Below are 17977 nucleotides of genomic sequence, written 5' to 3' on the forward strand. Positions count from 1 at the left end.
GCACTAAAGTCAGAATCATTCAAGCTTTTGTATTCCCCATTACCATGTATGGATGTGAGAGTTGGACAGTGAAGAAAGCCAATAATAAGAAAATCAATTTATTTGAAATTTGTTGCTCGAAAAGAGTGCTGAGCATACCATGAACATCCAAGAAGACAAACAAATGGGGCCTTGAACAGATGAGGCCTGGGGTCTCCTTGGAAGCCAAGATACTCAAATTGAGGCTTTTGTATTTTGGCCTCCTCATGAGAAGGCATGACTTATTAAAAAGACAATAGTGCTGGGAAAAGTAGAGGATAGTAAAAAGAGAGGAAGATTGCACATCAGGTGGGCAGACTCAATCAGGGAAGTCATAAGCCTGAATCTGCAGGAACTAAGCAGAGCAGTGGAGGATAGGGGGTCTTGGAGATGTCTCATGCACAGGGTCGCCATGAGATTGGGGTCAAATTCAAGGCAGTTAATAACAACAACAATAATCCACATTGCCTATGAATATTATAACTTGATTAATCAGATTCTGGAGGGGGGTTAGGAATTAGATGGATATAAGTATTAAAATAACAGATTTCTCTGTGGAATTTGTCTACAAGCTTCTCTTCATCCTAAACCTAAGTCATATATAACATAGCTGCATTATCCAACTATTTCTGTTCTATCCTTTTTTCAGAATATTGTAATCTCAAATTACTTGGGAAATCTCCAAGGATGTTCATGTTAAGTTTTTGTTTTTGCTTTTTTTTTTCACACCATAGCTTATTGATGCTGGAATGGTTCTTGAATATGAGCATTTTGGCTGTATTATACGGTTTCTAAATCAACTGCAAGTTTCAAGTCAGGAAATAACCACTTTTATGACCAGGTATGTATTTTTCTCATAAAAGTTGTGTTACAACAGATAGATACATTGTCTTAACTACAACTTGGGAAAATGTCAATCTGTACTTTTTGCCTAAGAAAACGCTTTGAAATTCATGGGACTGCCTTTAGTCTCTATATCAGGAGAAAGGCAGGATATAAATAAATAAAATAAATTTGTTTCTGGGCACAGTTCAAAGTGCTGGTTATGACTTATAAAGCTCTACATGGCTTAGGTCCAGACTATTTGAACCTGCCAGAGTTTTATGATCATCAGGGAAGTCTTTCTCTTAGTCCCACCACCATCAGAAGCTTGCTTGTTGAGATGAGAGAGAGCCTTCTTGGTGGCTGTTCCCAGTCACTGGGAGGCTAGGCTGCCCCCCTACACCAACACACACCTGCTTTCCTTTAACTGGTAAACAAGAACATTCTTATTTAATCACATTTTTTAGCCAGCAAGGTTTTTTTGGAAGCTGCCTTGGATCTTGTCCAAAACAGCTTCCAAAATAATTAATTAAAAATAGTTTTTTGTGGGTTTTTCAGGCTATGTGGCCATGTTCTATAAGAGTTTATTCCTGAGGTTTTGCCTGTGGCTGGCAACTTCAGAGAAGATGCCAGCTACAGATGCTGGAGAAACGTGAGGAATAAACTCTTATAGTACATGGCCACATAGCCCGAAAAACCCACAAAAAACTATGGACACCAGCCATGAAAGTTCGACTTCACAATTAATTAAAAACATTTACAAAAGTTTAAAACCAATCTAAAAACATTAAAACACTGTTAAACTGATTCAGAATCACACAAAAGTTAAGAACAGGTAAAACATAGATCTACATTAAAAACCGTACAGGGCTATAGTCATATCCCCAATAAAAATGCAGTAGAGTCCCAATTATCTGACATAAATGGGCCCGACTGATCGTTGGATAACCTAAAATGTTGGATAATCTGGAGGGGCCAAGTAGTTGTCCCCAATGACAGCGAGTGTGCACGTGCACCACCACTGAGCACAAAAGTCCTTCGCCTGCCTTCCTTCCTTCCTTCCTTCCTTCCTTCCTTCCTTCCTTCCTTCTTTCCCTCCCCGTCTCCTTCCCTCCCTCCTTCCCTGCTTACCGGCTTCCTCTGCAGCGGCTTCTGCCCTGGCTTGGCTGTGGTGGGGGCAAATCTGCCGGGGCTGGGAGAGGGCTGAGGTTCCAAGCTGCAAAGGAGAGGACTGGGCACTTGGCCCAGTCCTCCTTCGTGGCTTGGATTTTCTCAGCCCGAAGGGAATCTGCTGACTCCCTGCGGGCTGAAAGAATCCAAGCTGCCGAGAAGAGGCCTGGGCCGTGCACCCAGACCTCTCTTCCGCACGGCCCACGTCTCTCCTTGGCGCAGCTTGGATTCCTTCAGCCCGAAGGGAGTCTGGGGACTCCCTTTGGGCTGAGGAAATCCAAGCCTCACCAAGGAGAGGCCTGGACCAACAGCCCATACCTCTCCCTTGATTCCTTCAGTCAAAGAAAAAGAGCCCTCCCTCCAGTCCATCTGCCTTGGTCCAGGCCTCAGAGGGAGATAAGAATTGCTGGACCTGGTCGCCTTCCCCACCACTATTCCCTTCTCCTTTTGTGTCGTGTCATTTTAGATTGTAAGCCTGAGGGCAGGGAACCATCTAATTAAAATAAGAATTGTAAACTGCTCTGAGCTTTTAGGGCTGAAGGGCAGGGTATAAATACAGTAAGTAAGTAAATAAATAAATAAAGTGGATCCTTGTTATACGCTGGGGGTTTTTTCCAAGATCCCCTGTGTATAACAAAATCCGTGTATGCTCAAGTCCCATTAAATATAATGACATAGCAAAATGATGTCCCATATAAAAATGGAAAATCAAGGTTTGATATTTGAAATGTATACTTTTGGGGAACATTTTCAAACCGTGTATGCTTCAATCCGTGTATAAAAAATCCGTGTATAAGTAGAGCAAATTGTAAAACAGGATTCCCCTCTTGTCTTTTCCTAAGTAGTTTGAGGCTTTTCTTCCCTCAGAACTGTTTCTCTAACCCTTGGTCCTCCCACTTCCTTAAACCTCTTTATTATTATTAAATGTTTTTAATATACTTGGTAGCATATTTTGATGTTGTTATTGAATAATCAACTTCAGGCCACTCCTTTGTGAACAAGACGAAAATAACTTATTTACAGAAAGAGCTTATCATGGCATCTCTTTTGGTAGTTGGTTCTCAAAGCTTGTGGTTACAAAGTGTACATCACTTCACTAATTACAAATTGACTTTGTTTCAGTTAACTCAGTGACTTCAACTGTGTTTTAGTTCTTTACGCATACCTTTCATTAAAGCTCATTCATTAGGAGTTTAAATCCTATGAATCTCTTGGTTTATTTGTAAGTTACAATTCTACAGAATAATGTGAATCTGAGCCTTCCCTTCACTGGATCTCCACTGCCCAAAACATTTATCACTTTAAACTAATTTTGCATGACTTTTGTCCTTCTGAAATCTTTCCTCCTTATATCTGAATCTGAATCCCCTTTAAGGCTAAACCCTTAGTTCCAACTGCACTCTTGGCAGTTCTAAGACACACTCATTCTTTCTGTGCTGCACATTTCCATCTTGCCAGTGTCTCTCCACACTTTGCCATCTCGGATTGAAAGGAAATCATATTCAAATTTCCACCACTGCTCCTCATGACCTGATAGATTGAGGTTTCCCAGTGCAAGAATGTAAATGAAGGGCACCTAAGCTACACCCAAAGCACATCACCTGACTACCAAAGTTTAATATAGAACAGATTGGATTTTCACACTAGAAATTGTAGTAGAAAAGAAGCAGGAAAGGAGGCCATTAATGGATTGTGTGTGTGTGTGTGTGTGTGTTTATAAAAGAAACACTTTCCAAATGGTCCCCCACCAAGAGAACAAAGAAAAAGATAAGTCCCAGTCAAAGATGCTGTTATGTTATTGCAGTTGCAATTTACCCACCCACTTTCTGTTGTAATCTCCTAAGAGAATGGGGAAATGAGGTGGCTGATGTTTGGGTAATATTATTCTCTTACCACTGAACTAGGCAGTACTATCAGCGGTTTCAACAGACTGCTTCATCTACTATTGTTAAAGTATTCTAAAAGAAAAAGATTGTGCCCACAAACCCTGTTAAAGTGTTAAAGAGAGTTCAGATGCATACTGTCATGTTTGTATACTGCAGCTACTTCTCTTCAGCTCTTTTACTCATGGATGCTGCAAATAACACGGATGAGATGGTACAGTGCACATATGCTTGAGCCCCATTACAAATAATGTGGCTCATGCTCGCGGCAGTGGTGGTGTGCCACAGGCACACGCACCATTATTTCTTCTGGTGCACAGTGCCAGAAGAAGCAGCGTATAATGTGCCCATGTATGACGTGGGCAGACTGTATACTGCAAAGTATATCTTGTGGAATCCTGACTTGCCAGGGAAAAGGCTATGTTAATTAAGACTTTGAATTGTTTCTTTGTATGTTAAATCTAAATTTAAGGTTTCTCAAATGGATGATTATATAAAAATTATTCTTAAGATTTCAGGGAAGACATTTCAAAAAGGCCTGCCTTTGTGACTTTGATTCAGCAGTTGCAGAATTTCAGGTACAATGCACATATTTGTTATGAAAGCAGACTTGAGAGTTACTTAATGCCATAATGCTATGTAACCCTGAATGTACACCTTTCCGAAAAGGACACTCAAATAAGTTTTGGGGAATTCTAAATTTGCTCAGTGGTAGTGGCTGGGTTACTTAGCCATGGGACCAAGTCCCTATGTATACCAAGTCCAGAGACATGAATTCCAGAGGCAGGTTTCTAATCAGTTTATTTAAAGGGGAAAATCGACAATCATCCAAAACATACAACCACACACGCTCATAAGGACTAAGAAATTTAAAGGTGTTAACGTTGGAACAGAGAAGGTTGAACTAACAGAAATACTACACATGTATGAATAGCTGCTCCGCTTGTTACAGGTCCGAAGATGGAAAGAGAACTCACTCGCTCCCAAGGCAAACAGAGGTTGGCAAGCGAGAGAGGGGTTAGCCAAGCAAACCAGTAGCATGTATGCCCAATACTGAACTAATCCAAGGGAACAAAGGAAAAGCATCAGTATTTATAGAGAATTTCAACCAAAATTCAGGGTATAGAAAAAGCCAAATGAGGGTATCCCTTTGAAATGGGTTTGGATAGGTTTGACACCAGTTTTCCGAGAAGGTAACCCTAGGGTGTGAAGATGAATGATTGCTGACAGATATTAAATAATTGGATGAACGGTTGAAATGATTGATTTTTAGTGGAAGATATATTGAAAGAAAATAAAAAGCCTTTCCTCAGCAGATAGCATTTTTATGTGTTACTCAAATATCTTGGTATTCAGAACATTAGTTTGGTCCTAAGAGAGGTTACTATTAAATAGCAGTCAGATCATTATTATTATTATTATTAACCTTTATTTATAAAGCGCTGTAAATTTACACAGCGCTGTACATACAGTCTTTTTAATTAGATGGTTCCCTGCCCTCAGGCTTACAATCATTAGACTATTTTGGCTAAGGCAGTGAATTTAAGACATTTCTTCTAATTCCCCAAATCTTGCTGAGGGATAGTTCTTAATTTATTTGTACAACAAGGATACTAAATTTTGAACCAATACTTTCTGCTTTTTGTATAACTATTTGAATGCTTTGCTTTTAAAATTTAAAGGTCTGAGGATAATTGCCAGTAATAAACAAACCCAGTTAATTGAACTCAGTTTGCTCTCCAAGTAACACTAATTATATTAATTATTAATATTTGTATTATTTATAATTACTATTTATATTATTTGTTTATATTTATATTATTTATTCATAATTATTAATTATGTTTGCCACATTTGTGTTCTGATCATATGTTGTAATTTTATATATATATTTATCACTTTTTGAACAGCATTGTAAAGAAAAAGATGACTGGGCTAAATTGGGAACTTTGTACATAAATGTAAGGAGAGGATGTGGAAATGTTGATGACCTGCAGAAGTACTCATTGTGCATTGCTAACATCCTAACCAGTGCCATGAAGGAAGAGAGGCCAGTGATTCCTTTTTGTGTATTTGCAGCTGCAGGTAAAATTGGTGGAATATTTATTTCAGAGTCATATGCAAGGAGAAAACAAGGGTTCTGTTTAATGAAATATGGGTACATTTCCACATTAAATTCCACTTTAATTCAAAAACATTAATTCCCCCCTCCCATTTATATTGTAGTACAATAGCACCACACATATTTCACTGTCAAAAATACAGCCCAGGCAAGCGAGCAAAATTTGGACACAAACAGGGAGAATATATTTGGAGGACAATTGATGTAACTAGTATCTGCTTAGCTTCCTTTTTTGTTGTTAGTTTTTTGTTTTTGTTCTTGTTTTTGTTTTGTTTTGTTTTGGCTGCCTTGGGATTCTACACTGGGAAGGGAAGCACTTGCTAGAAGAATTTATCAAGCAAAACATTTGAAGACAAGTTGAGGTCTTTTATTTAGCAGCCTATGCAACTGATGGTAAATACCTAATTTAATCTCTAGATGTTCATTTGAAGATTCTGTACTACTGTATGTTTAGACTTGTGAATGTTCAATTGTATGTGGTAGTTCTTAGTTATAACTGACCTGTTTGATCCAAACAAATTCATTATACCCATTTTACTTAATTGTAAAAAAAAAAACTAGAAGAAATCTGAGGTGATACTTCCTAATACTTTTCTTTTCTAGTTAATGCTGATGGACGTCATACTGAAGCAGACAAAAATTTACTGGGAAGGATTGGGATAAGTGTTATGTTTTCATATTACAGAAAGCAGCAGTGGTCAAAGGTACTTTACTTAATTACATTCTGCAGGCTTTCTAGATTAAATGTTTGAATGGAAGAAAACTAGATAGTCCACAGGTTCAGATCAACACATCACCTTAATATAAAGCCTGTATATGTAGTGGCTACAGGAGCAAGCTTCAGGGTAATGTTGCTAGACACTGTAGGCCTACGGTTGCTGTATTTTTCTTCCACATAACTGGGACAAAAGTATGTGGAACTGGATTGAGCTGATAATCCAGGGAGGGGAGCATATCTACATCTTCATTACCACTCTGAATGGCCAGGGAAGATCTGCCACCAAGCATGTCTTTCCTTCATTGGAGTGAAGATGGGAAATTGTATCCTAGATCTCCATTATCTCACCCATGGTGGCTGGCACAATCCCTCTTCAGAGCACTATTCTGTCATATAGGGTTGCCTGCTTGAAAATTGGAGAGAATTCCACACTTTCGGTGGTTGCATAGAATAAGGAATTCAGCAGGTATTGCTTTTTCCTGGGTTGCATGACAAGCAATGCCTGCTAAAATTTCCTTCTCTTCATAAACATTAAAAGTGCTGGAAAACTCTCCAGCTTTTATTTGGGCAACCCTAATTTTCTGTGAGCAGAAAATTTGCCCTCACTTTTCCTTCTGTTCTACATTCTCCCTGCCAGCCTCCCTCCCCTCACACCAGCTAGAATTTAAAAAAGAAAGAAGAAGGAGCTCTTTGCTTCTAAGCAGCCCCAAGAGTAAATGCCCTTCTGTTCTTGAGACTGAGAGTCAGCATGGTATAGTGGTTTGAACATTGGACTTGTAAAGACTGGTGCTCTGGTAATTTCTTCTTTTCCTTTTATATCATAGGCCAGGAAGGTTCTGGATGTACTTCATGCTTTACAGATACCTTTCACATTTTTTAAAGGACTACTTGGTCATGAGAGATTGGCACCAAGATGCCATATTGTTAATGTTGCTGTGGAAATCTTCCTCAAATGTGGAAGTCTAGATGGAGCAATTTGGGTACTGAAAGGTAAATTTTCATTAACAAAAATACAACTGGATGAAATTATGCTTTTTTTTAAGGTGCGGTTGTTAGTGTTTAATGTTATAACAAAATTACTTAGAGAACTGAATGTTGAGAGAGTTAATATATATTGAAAGCATTTTTATTCCCCACTTTGCCCAGCCTTAAATTCAGTAAAAGCAACAGATTTCCTGTTCGTAACCTTTAAAAAGACCCAAAAAGAAAGGGAAGGAGAGAAAAAAACCAAGTTGTGCAAGTTCACATTTTCAAATTACATATTTTAACATTTTGCTGCCCCATCTTTAAAAATAAATATAATACACAGGAGTTAGTACAATATGAATGAATTATATTGTCATGCCAATTTTGGCAGCTTCCCCAGATCACTATTTCCCTTCTCCTCAAAACAATTGTTGTCCAAAGGGGAGATTTTCCACTGTTGGAAACCTTAGAATCAGTGATTTTCCTCCAAAGCAAGTTGTAGGGCCTGGGGTACTTTTAAGATTTAGAAGAAAACCTCTTGTTTTGTTTTAAGTGGGGAAAACACATTTTTTGATTGTCCCTGGACCAATCAAACCTGCCCAACCCTGATACAATGTAAAAGAGAACAACTGTGCTCGATCATCTGAGTTTTCTTATTGTACATGATTCATATTGTGTTAAATTAGCTTTGCTCAAGTTAGTTGTCTCTTAATGTGTTGGGACTGCAGCTGCGTTAGGTAAAGACATTTTAGTTGTTATTCTTCAGTAGGGAGACAGCCAGACATTGATTGACATCCAGTTCCATCTAAAGAAATAGTAGGGAAGTGAATCAGACAGTGTTTAACTAAACTGTATTATTATTATTATTATTATTATTATTATTATTATTATTATTATTAACTTATTTATAAAGCACTGTAAATTTACACAGCGCTGTACATACAATTTTTTAGTTAGACGGTTCCCTGCCCTCAGGCTTACAATCTAATTTTTAAATTTTTTTCTGAGTATGCCACTGCATTCTGGGAAGGAAGGGCTGACTCAACAGCATTGCAGGGTGCTTTGTGATGTACTTGCGGTGTTCTTTTGGATCCCACTTCTGCCCCATGTTTTCTTAGTTTCAGTGAAACTTGGGGGCTTGACAGATGGGTGGCCTGCAGCTGCTCCTTTTTGCCCCAGATCGTTGCTCCTTCCTGGGAATAAAAAGAAGCTGCTGAAAGCAGCTTCTTGGAAGGGGTGCCATTTTGGCGCTCACGCACCATGATGATACCCCTTGCACGGAGCGCCGTTTGGGTGCTGTGATGCCCGTGTGTCATGGCGTGCCCCATGTGGATGTGTGGCAAAAGTAGGGCTGGCCGTGTGTGGACTCCCAGCCCTACCGAGCCCTACTTTCGGACCCAGGCTGGCACAAAGTGCCAGTCTGTTTAGGGCCTTTGTTACTTTTTCAGAGGCAACTGTCCAAGGAATAGAGTAAATTGACTTGTAGATTCTAGCAAGTGGTTATTCATCCATAATAATGCTGTCACTCCTGAAAGTAGTCTAGTAGCAGAACCAAATGGTATTCCAGCTCCAGATATTGTGGGATGACTAGGCATGTCACTGCATTGTTGAGTATTAGACTGTAACTTCTGGGTTTTTTCATTATTTATTACTATTTTGTCACCTTTTAAAATATCAATATTAAAATCTCCAGAGTCAGACTGGGTAATAAATACACTATCATGGCCTTGTGATAGAATGGATGTTCTTAATCGACATAATTTGTTATGTACAATGGCAACTGAATACATTACAAAGTCACGATATGGAGAAGCATTCGAAGTCTTACAAAATCTACCAGGCTTTCAGAATTCTTCTGGTAAGTGTTTTGTTTTATATACAACAAATAAATATGCATGCAGTTCACATGTCATTTTGACCAATACCTTTTTCTCATCCTGTAAGTGGTTGAGGTAAATACAGTGGGTCTTTGCCTTACGCGGGGATCCATTCCGGATCCCTCCGCGTAAGGCAAATTCCGCCTATGCTCAAGCCCCATTGGAAACAATGGGGCTCATGCACGGCGGCGCAGCAGAGCGCAACAGGCGCGCGTGCCCATTCAATTGAATGGGACATGCCGCCCCGCGGCTTGAGCGCGTATGCTCAAGTTGCGTAAAGCGCGCCCGCGTATGACGCGGGCGCACTGTAGTTTGTTTCATTAGACAATGGTTGGTAACCATCACTTTTTTTCTTTCTCCCTCAAACAACCACTTCTTGTTTTTATCTTGTATCAACTTTCTTGAAGTGTAGAGAATTAAGTAATCATGGTGCATGCATTTCTTAAAACACTTAGAGTAAGATACAGTGTTATTAAACTGTTGCATCTCTGCCACCAAACCCATCTGAAAGTATTCTTTCCTTGCTCTTTGCCACTCTTTCCTTGCTGTCATGTCTTGTTCTGTCATTTCTCCCTTTCAGTCAGAAAGCAAGGACAAAAGCTTATCATTTAGGCAGTGTAGACATACTTTCCTAGGTACATTTTCCATCAGGTTGTTCCATCACTAACCCAGTGCCTGCTTTTAATTTAGAGTCCAGATCAGTAGCATGTTTTGCACACTCTTCAGGGTTGGTTACTAAGTGTTTTTCTTCAGTAGGATTCAGAATGTTTCAGTGGTTCCACCACCAGGAACAACGCCATTGAACAATGTTGTACATGTGCAATGGTGGCAATAAAATCTATCTACATTGCCATCATTACCGCAGAATAGGCTCTAAAGTGGGTTCTCACTCATATGCCATCAGTTATCTTTCAAGTCTTTATCCACCATTGTTTTAACTGTCTACCCAAGCATTTCATTGTCCTCAGTTCCCATATGTCAGGCTTTAATAGAACAATTAATTAGTGGCAGGAAAATTCCACCAGAGCATACATACATTTTTAGTAGCTTCCACCATCACTTACAGAGGTAGTGAGTGTCAAATAATCTAGATCTGGTAGCTTTTACTAGTGAAGATTGACAAAAGACCCATGTAATCTTTGTCCTGTCCAGTAGTCTTTTGTTAAAGGAGCATCTTCAGAGTGCTACTCACAGATCACTTTCATCTGTATTCAGCCATATGTTTATTGAGCCAGACCCATGGTTGGCATTTAAGCCATGAAATCCAGAGCTGTTTCAGGTAAAGAGGCCTTGGTGTGGATGTTGAATGCACACACTCAAACCTTGACAATTCCTAGACAAGGGTGTCTTAGTGGAGGAATTGACTCAGGATACATCACTGTGATGCCATCTCTTCTCCTGCTTGGTCTTGACTTCTACAATATTCAGCTGGTGGGTACAGTTAGGTCAAATTGACCCGCTCTGCTTAACCAACTGTTGGTTTTATACACTAGATCAGCTTGTTCATCCAAATTTAAATAATGGATCAGTTAGTTCTTTCCAGTTACTGCACTAGTCAGTTTCTGGTAGAGCAATAAATAAATCAATAAAACCACAAAGTGTCTCTTATCCCTTCTCCTCTGTTGGCCTGCCATCTTACCTCTCCCTGCCTATCATAACAAAAATGGCAGCACACCCTTTTGTAAATGCGCTTAAAACATTGTCAGGATTTTCGCAGTATGTATCTGTTGAGAAAGCAGTAATGGCTCACAGTTTAAGCAGGGAAATCTTTTACACGCTAAGCTCAGCCATTAAAACACATAAAAGAAGCGTCACATCTCCTTAACATTCCCATGAAACCTTGAAATAGGAAAAATATATTATGCTGTGGTTCCTACCATTATGCTGCTAGAGTCAATGTACTACCTCATAACTGAGACAAACTTCTCATTTACAATATTCTTATTTTACAGATACCCTGGATGTATCCCAATACAGCCTTTTGTTTAATAAGCTACTTGGTGCTTGTCTAGAAAGCAAGAACCTTGGAATGTCATCTGCTGTTGTAGACTTCATGCTTACAAAGAATATTCCTGTTGAATTTCATTTACTTAGATCATTAATCACGACACTGGGAAGAAGCTGCTTGTGGCTTAAAGCCAGGACACATTATAAAAGTAAGCTGTCTTCAGAACAATATCTGCTGTATTAAATTGATGGGGAAAATCACTTAGAAGGGTTTGGGCAGCAGTCCACACTTTTGTATATATTGCTTGGTATTGAAGATCATGTGAAAATTTTGCAGGGATGTTCAATAGGCAACCTTTTTGGATAGTATTTTAAAGATGCCGGGCTACTAATGGCACAGAATTCTCTTATTATGTCAGAATGGCAGTCAGCCAGACAGTAGAGATGATCTTCTGTTATTGCTTTGGTTGATGTTTTTATTGATTGTTTTAAGTTATGGACTGATGTTAATGACTTTTTAAAGGCTACCTGTCTGAGTTCTGTCTAGGTTTTCTGAGAAAGACCCAATTTTTAATAACTTTCATACATGCTCTGGCATGACTAGTTTCCCTTAGGAAAATAGGGGTTTTGTGACTGGCTGTGCTATTTTATTGAATAGCTTGCTCCCACCCAATACAGCCATTTTGTTAGTATCTACAGCACTCCAAATTTCTAACACACTCACTGTCCCTTAAAGGCATGGAATCCCAGCTTCTGGCCTTGTAACTATTTTGAACAAAGAGGGGCAGCAGATAATAGCTGGAGAAGGGAGCACAAAAAATGGATAGTTCCCTGATGGTACCAGAATTGCATAATCAGAACTTTGATGAAACGATGAAGCATTTCCCAGTTTGATAAGACTGCATGGAGCACTTCCAGACATTGTAAACAAGCAAGACAGTTACCTTTTCTTCTTTCCTCCTCTGTTAACAAATGTTGACAATGTCCAAAGCATCAATTACAGTAAGGTTGGAAATGGAAGCAACTAAAAGTTACGTAGAGCTTCAAATAGTTTCAGATGATAAATGGTGATAAAAGAGCTAGCTATCTATACATGTACACAAAAATGCATGTTATTTAGCACTTTAACCCCATATTTATATTTTTACTCTCATTTTAGGTGCTTTAGCATTAGGGTGCTACCCACCACTGGAGGGAAATCTTTACCGTAAGCTTCTTCTAATTCCATCATATATGACTGAGGTGGAGATGCTGCTAGCAATTGAAATTTTCATGGTTGCAAATGCTAGCAGTATTCAGAGTCCAGGTGCTTCCATTCAAATACTTCAGATAGTGCTAAAAAGGTTGGTAAATCTTCTAGATATGTAATTAAATAGTGTATCAAGTGCTCATCTGTTGACTTACAGGAAGAATATTATGATATTATGACAAGAACTGTACCTTAAATCTTAACCACCTTGCCAAAAAGAGGGGGGAAACAATCCCCTTCTCTGAGTAGAGTGATGAGAGGCAAGAGCTTAGTTTACCCTGGAATATCATAAAAGAAAAACTGACTCCTCTATTCTGTTCACCTTGGTGTCGCTTGTGGGGCGGGTTGCTGTTTGTTTGTTTGTTTTGAATGCCTGGTAGAAAAATTGTGGCTCTTTGGTACTTCTCAAAGCACCAAATCAGTGCTTCTTTTCAGTTCTCCCAGGACAGATTAAACTCACCTTTCACCAGAGTAGCAGATGGTTTCTTTTTTGATAAGAGTTAATACTTTACCTTAACTCTTGCCTTTAAATCCTTTATGACAAGCGCACATTTTCTTAGCCCCACCTTTGCCTGGTTGTCGCCCCCACACATTGCAGATATCTCCATTTGCCATAGTCCCTTCCTAATCCAAGCCTTTAGAGTAAACAAAGTTATGCCTGTTGGAATTTTGTAAGTTTTTTTATTAACTTATACTTATAAGTTCTTTGGCATCATTTTCCATTGCTTTGTCCTTTACATCCCTTGTTACATGCCCTATATTTTAACCTTGGTTTATCCATGAGACATATCAAAATCCATAATTTTAGCCCCCAAGTCTGCCCTTGACTTATAAGTGAGGTCAGCATATACAGGAGTATAGGCAGTATTTTTCATGCTAATTCCACATACTATTCCTATACTAAAAATGCAGTTGTTCCTGTTCAGTGACCTTTTCTGTACATACAGTCTTGGATTTTACATTTTAGGAATAAATACCTTACAGTCGATTTCTAGACTTTTTATACATTCATTGAAAAATTCTAGAGTTCTTCAACGTACAGTTAACACAGTGGTTTACATAAACAAATATGGACTAAAAATACACTATAATGTTAGTACTACTGACACTAGTCTTAAGTATACTGAGCCATCACCTAATTATTCTGACAATACATCATAGCAATCTAACTTGTCTATCTTCTTAATAATTCTTTAAAGTCATTGTTGAATCATTACTGCTGCTGTTGCTCCATGTCTCTATTCTTCCCTCGCCTGTGGTGCCATCCATAGCCAATTTTTGTTAGCACAAGAACATTGTACATGTTCCTTGGGATGTCATGTTCTTTTAACAGCCATTGATATTACATGAAAATTTGCTCCCCACTCAAGAGTTGTCTTTCTAGCATTTACATGTTTTTCCCATTCCCCTTGATGTTGTTTCCATTTCCTTCTTAATAAATGTTCAGTTTTTCTTCATGGTCTCTGTGACTCACACACTTCAGGGGTATTCTACACCTGCACAGTGCATCTTTGTGACTTTCTAGAACAGTTGTATGATATTTTTGGTAGTAGCTCTGCCGACCCTCAACTCTGTCCCTTACTGTTCCTCCTCATTTACCTCAGTTCCTTTTCATCCACCATGGGATTAACTTAGCTATATACTTTTGACAAGGTTGTATTCCATCCTGATATTTCTTTACTCCTCAAAGTCTTACTTTCCTTTCACCTGAATCGGGACATTTTTTGCCAGCTTTAATACAAAACCCTTCTTCGGACTTCTAATCACCTCTACATCCCCATAGTCATCATAGGGACGATTGCCTTTTATCTCAACCAAATGTCAAACTCAAGAAAAAGTACCGGAGTACTGAATATGCTACTTGGATTTGAGACTTGATGACAGGTATCCGCACAGTGCTTCTCAAAGTGGATGGTCTCAACTATACAGCTTGTTATGAACTAGCTAAAAACCACCTGTTCAAATCCATGCACATTCTGCCAGAGCAGTAGCTACTGATTCTACCTTCCTGAGTGGTGTATACCAGTAGATGATGTATGTAGGGTTGCAGTATGATCACTACTACTAACCTTTATATTGCACTATAAGCTAGATGCTTGGTCCAGAACCGATGCAGCCTTTGTGAGGAACATTTTCAAACCGTGGATGCTTGAATCCATGTATAAAAATCTGTGTATAAGAAGGGCCGACTACCATATTTTGATGTTGACTGCCATCAAGTCAACTTTGACTTGTGACAACTCTATGACTGAGAGATGTCTAAGGGCCAGTACAGACTGAAGCTGTCATCATGCCACCCTGCTGCCCACACAGGGGGGCAGCTTTTTGACACTCCGGCAGTGTGGCGTTTAGATGCTGCTTGCAGCAGGAACGCATAAAAACTGTGATGGCGGCGGAAAATTTTGCCGCTTCTTTTTGGGCTGGAAAAATGCCGCATCGGGGCCCACGATGTGTGGTTAGCGCAGCCTCAATCTGGTGATCAAGGGGGCAGTGTAAAGCTACCCCTTTAGGGCCTTCTGTTTTGGCTCTAAGTCACCTTATCATCAAAAGCCCTGCTCACGTCTTTCAGATTCAGGGCCATGGCTTCCTTCATTGAGTCAATCCACCTGGAATCCAGTCTTCCTCTTTTCCTAGCACCTACCTTACCAAACATTGCTCTCTTCTAGTGAGTCATGCCTTCTCATGATATGACCAAAACATGATTATCTTAGTTTAGTCACCTTGGCTTCTAGTTTAGTCTACTTTCGTTGGTATTAAAATGTTTAGGAAAACAGTATGCCTAGAAATTGGAGGAACTGATTCCTCAACAGTGCTGTTTATCCTTTACTTATGGTATATCAGTCACTTCACATAAGTGTATATAAGTATATTTTAGGAAGAAATAGGATATAGCAGCTCTGTGCTAACAACTGGATTTTGGCCCTAATTTCTCTGAGAACATTGTCTTTCAGATGTGAAGGCAGCAATGTACGCAATGATGATGACTATCGAAGTGCAGTGGAGAGGCTGATTCAAGCTGCTCGCATATCTACTCCAAGGCTTTTCATAAAGCATTTGACAGTAAATATTAACAAGGAGCAAGTTTACAGTTTGGAATATGCTTCTGTACTGAAGTGGTTGAAAGAGAATATGAAATGGGCAGGGAAAGTCTGGCTTTTTTAGTCACTTGTTAAGACTTCAGTTGACCGTAATCATTGTTTAAAATAATAAATCAATAAAGATTGTTTCTGTTGCGTTCATACTCTTCTCATAGTTATATAATTCAGTGTTTCCATTTCTAGCATATGAAACGTTAGAGAAAAGAGTGTTCTTAAAGTCATAATAAAAAGATAGGCACTTTACATTTGCTAATACCAGGGGTCAAAGATTTAAGGCCACATAAGCTTTTCTGCCTTCATCACATGGGAAAAAAGAAGGCAGTGCAGCAACCAAGAGTGTGAATATGGGACTGTTCCATCACTGACACAATGGATTTTACCTTCGAAAACCAAGGATCACAGATGATCTATGGTAAAAATCTTTGAATGCTTTTGGTATTGTTTTGTATTGATATATTCTTCATTTGAAAAATGCTGACTTAAAAAGATTTAATTTAGCGACTAGGCACATTTTTGCAAACCAGTTTATTTCATGGTTGTAGCATGGAGGATGATCATTTTCACCATTTACCATCTTTCACTGCTGGTAGGTGAAAACATTTGACAGATCTAAGTATTATATACACTTGTCCTTCCACATTCGTTGGGGTTAGGAGCACAGGACCTCCATGAATGTGGAAAAACCACAAATAGCAAAAACATGTTTTTACCTGAGAGTCTAGGAATCTAGTCCTCCAGTGTGACTCTCTGGTCAGCATCTGCCAGACATGCCTAGTGAAGTGTTCTCTCTAGGAATCTATAGGTCCTTCAGTGTGACTTTTGGTTAAAGTTCACCATAGAGTTGTGCTGGAGGACCAAGGTATAACATTAATAAAATCCATGAATAATCAAATCCACAAAGGTCAAAGCCACAAATGTGGAGAGTGCATAGTCAGGAGGGGGAAAAAAGATTTCAAGAGTTTCAAACGTTTTTACTAGAAATTGAATAGTCTGGAAAGAAAACAATATAAGGAACTTGAGGCAACATTCTATGGTATTCATTAGATTTTGTTGCCTGTTCATGTGTATAATTTGAAACCAAGTTCAAAGCTACAGTCTTTGGTTGCGTTTCACCTGTCATCAGCCATATTTGCATGTATGCTGCCAGGGACAATGTACAGGACAGCTGTTTGCAACCTACAGGAGACTTGTCTACATAGCTCCCATCATCCTTGATCTTTGCTTGTACAGATGGGAGCAAGACTAGTCATTGGAATACCTATGACTTTTAGATATCAGTGAAAACTTACTGTGATTGTGGAATATCTGTGATTCAAAACTGATTTTCTGTGATTTTTTTCTGAGATCTGTACACTTCCAGCAGTGACAGTTCTGTGATTCTATACAGGCAGGTGCCCCCTTCCACTGCAGTTCCAAAAGGCCCTCCATTTTGAGCCTGACACAGCAGCAGCATTTGATGTTTTGTTGCCTTTTAGATCTTGTTTTGGGCATGCCCTGCATTTTTCCATGCATGTCCTCCATTTTGAGCAGGACTAAGAAGCAGGGATTTACATTTATATTGTTTTAGCTATTATTTAATCATGTCCTCATTTTTCCTTGCATGCCCACCAGTTTGAGCAGGACCAGGAAGCATGAATTTATATTATTATAGCTTTTATTTTTATCATGTCCTCCATTTTTCTTTGCATGCCCTGCAAGAAGTATTATTTTTAGCTATTATTTAGTAATGTTGTACATTTTCCTGAACCCAATGAAAGCATTTGGTAAAAAAAACCTCAAGAGAGTCGGGCTCATGGCGATAACAAAAGACAATCATTTTGAAACCTAGAATCGTTTGTAGCAGAAAGCCTTTCTTTACCACGGTGAAGGCTGGTGTATGGTCAGTGTTCATTGCCCTTCCCACCAGCCCTGAAGATGAAAATAAGTCCAGGGGCTGAACCCTTGCTTCCGCTAGGTATAAGGTATGTTGAATTAGCACATAATTAGAGCCAGTGTGGCATAGTGGTTCGAGTGTTGTACTATGACTCTGGAGGCCAGGATTCGAATCCTGGGTCAGCCATGGGAACCCTTGGTGTCACACACTCGGCGGCAGAGGATGGCCATGGCA

General features: G+C 39.2%; 1 protein-coding gene across 1 annotated transcript in view; it reads left to right on the forward strand.

Annotated features, from left to right (window-relative positions):
- Positions 1-16011, forward strand: part of TOPAZ1 (testis and ovary specific TOPAZ 1) — a 44525-nt gene extending 28514 nt beyond the window's left edge. The window contains exons 11-19 of the mRNA XM_089532872.1: positions 753-859; positions 4405-4471; positions 5804-5978; positions 6619-6719; positions 7558-7723; positions 9393-9557; positions 11529-11732; positions 12683-12866; positions 15724-16011. Coding sequence (XP_089388998.1) covers positions 753-859; positions 4405-4471; positions 5804-5978; positions 6619-6719; positions 7558-7723; positions 9393-9557; positions 11529-11732; positions 12683-12866; positions 15724-15934 — 1380 coding nt within the window. The 3' untranslated portion in view covers positions 15935-16011. The remainder of the gene's footprint in view (positions 1-752; positions 860-4404; positions 4472-5803; positions 5979-6618; positions 6720-7557; positions 7724-9392; positions 9558-11528; positions 11733-12682; positions 12867-15723) is intronic.
- The last annotated feature ends 1966 nt before the right edge of the window (positions 16012-17977 follow it).

Source organism: Sceloporus occidentalis, unplaced genomic scaffold, assembly GCF_023333645.1.
Source record: "Sceloporus occidentalis isolate IW3139 unplaced genomic scaffold, rSceOcc1.0.p SCAF_7, whole genome shotgun sequence".
Lineage (NCBI taxonomy): Eukaryota > Metazoa > Chordata > Lepidosauria > Squamata > Phrynosomatidae > Sceloporus > Sceloporus occidentalis.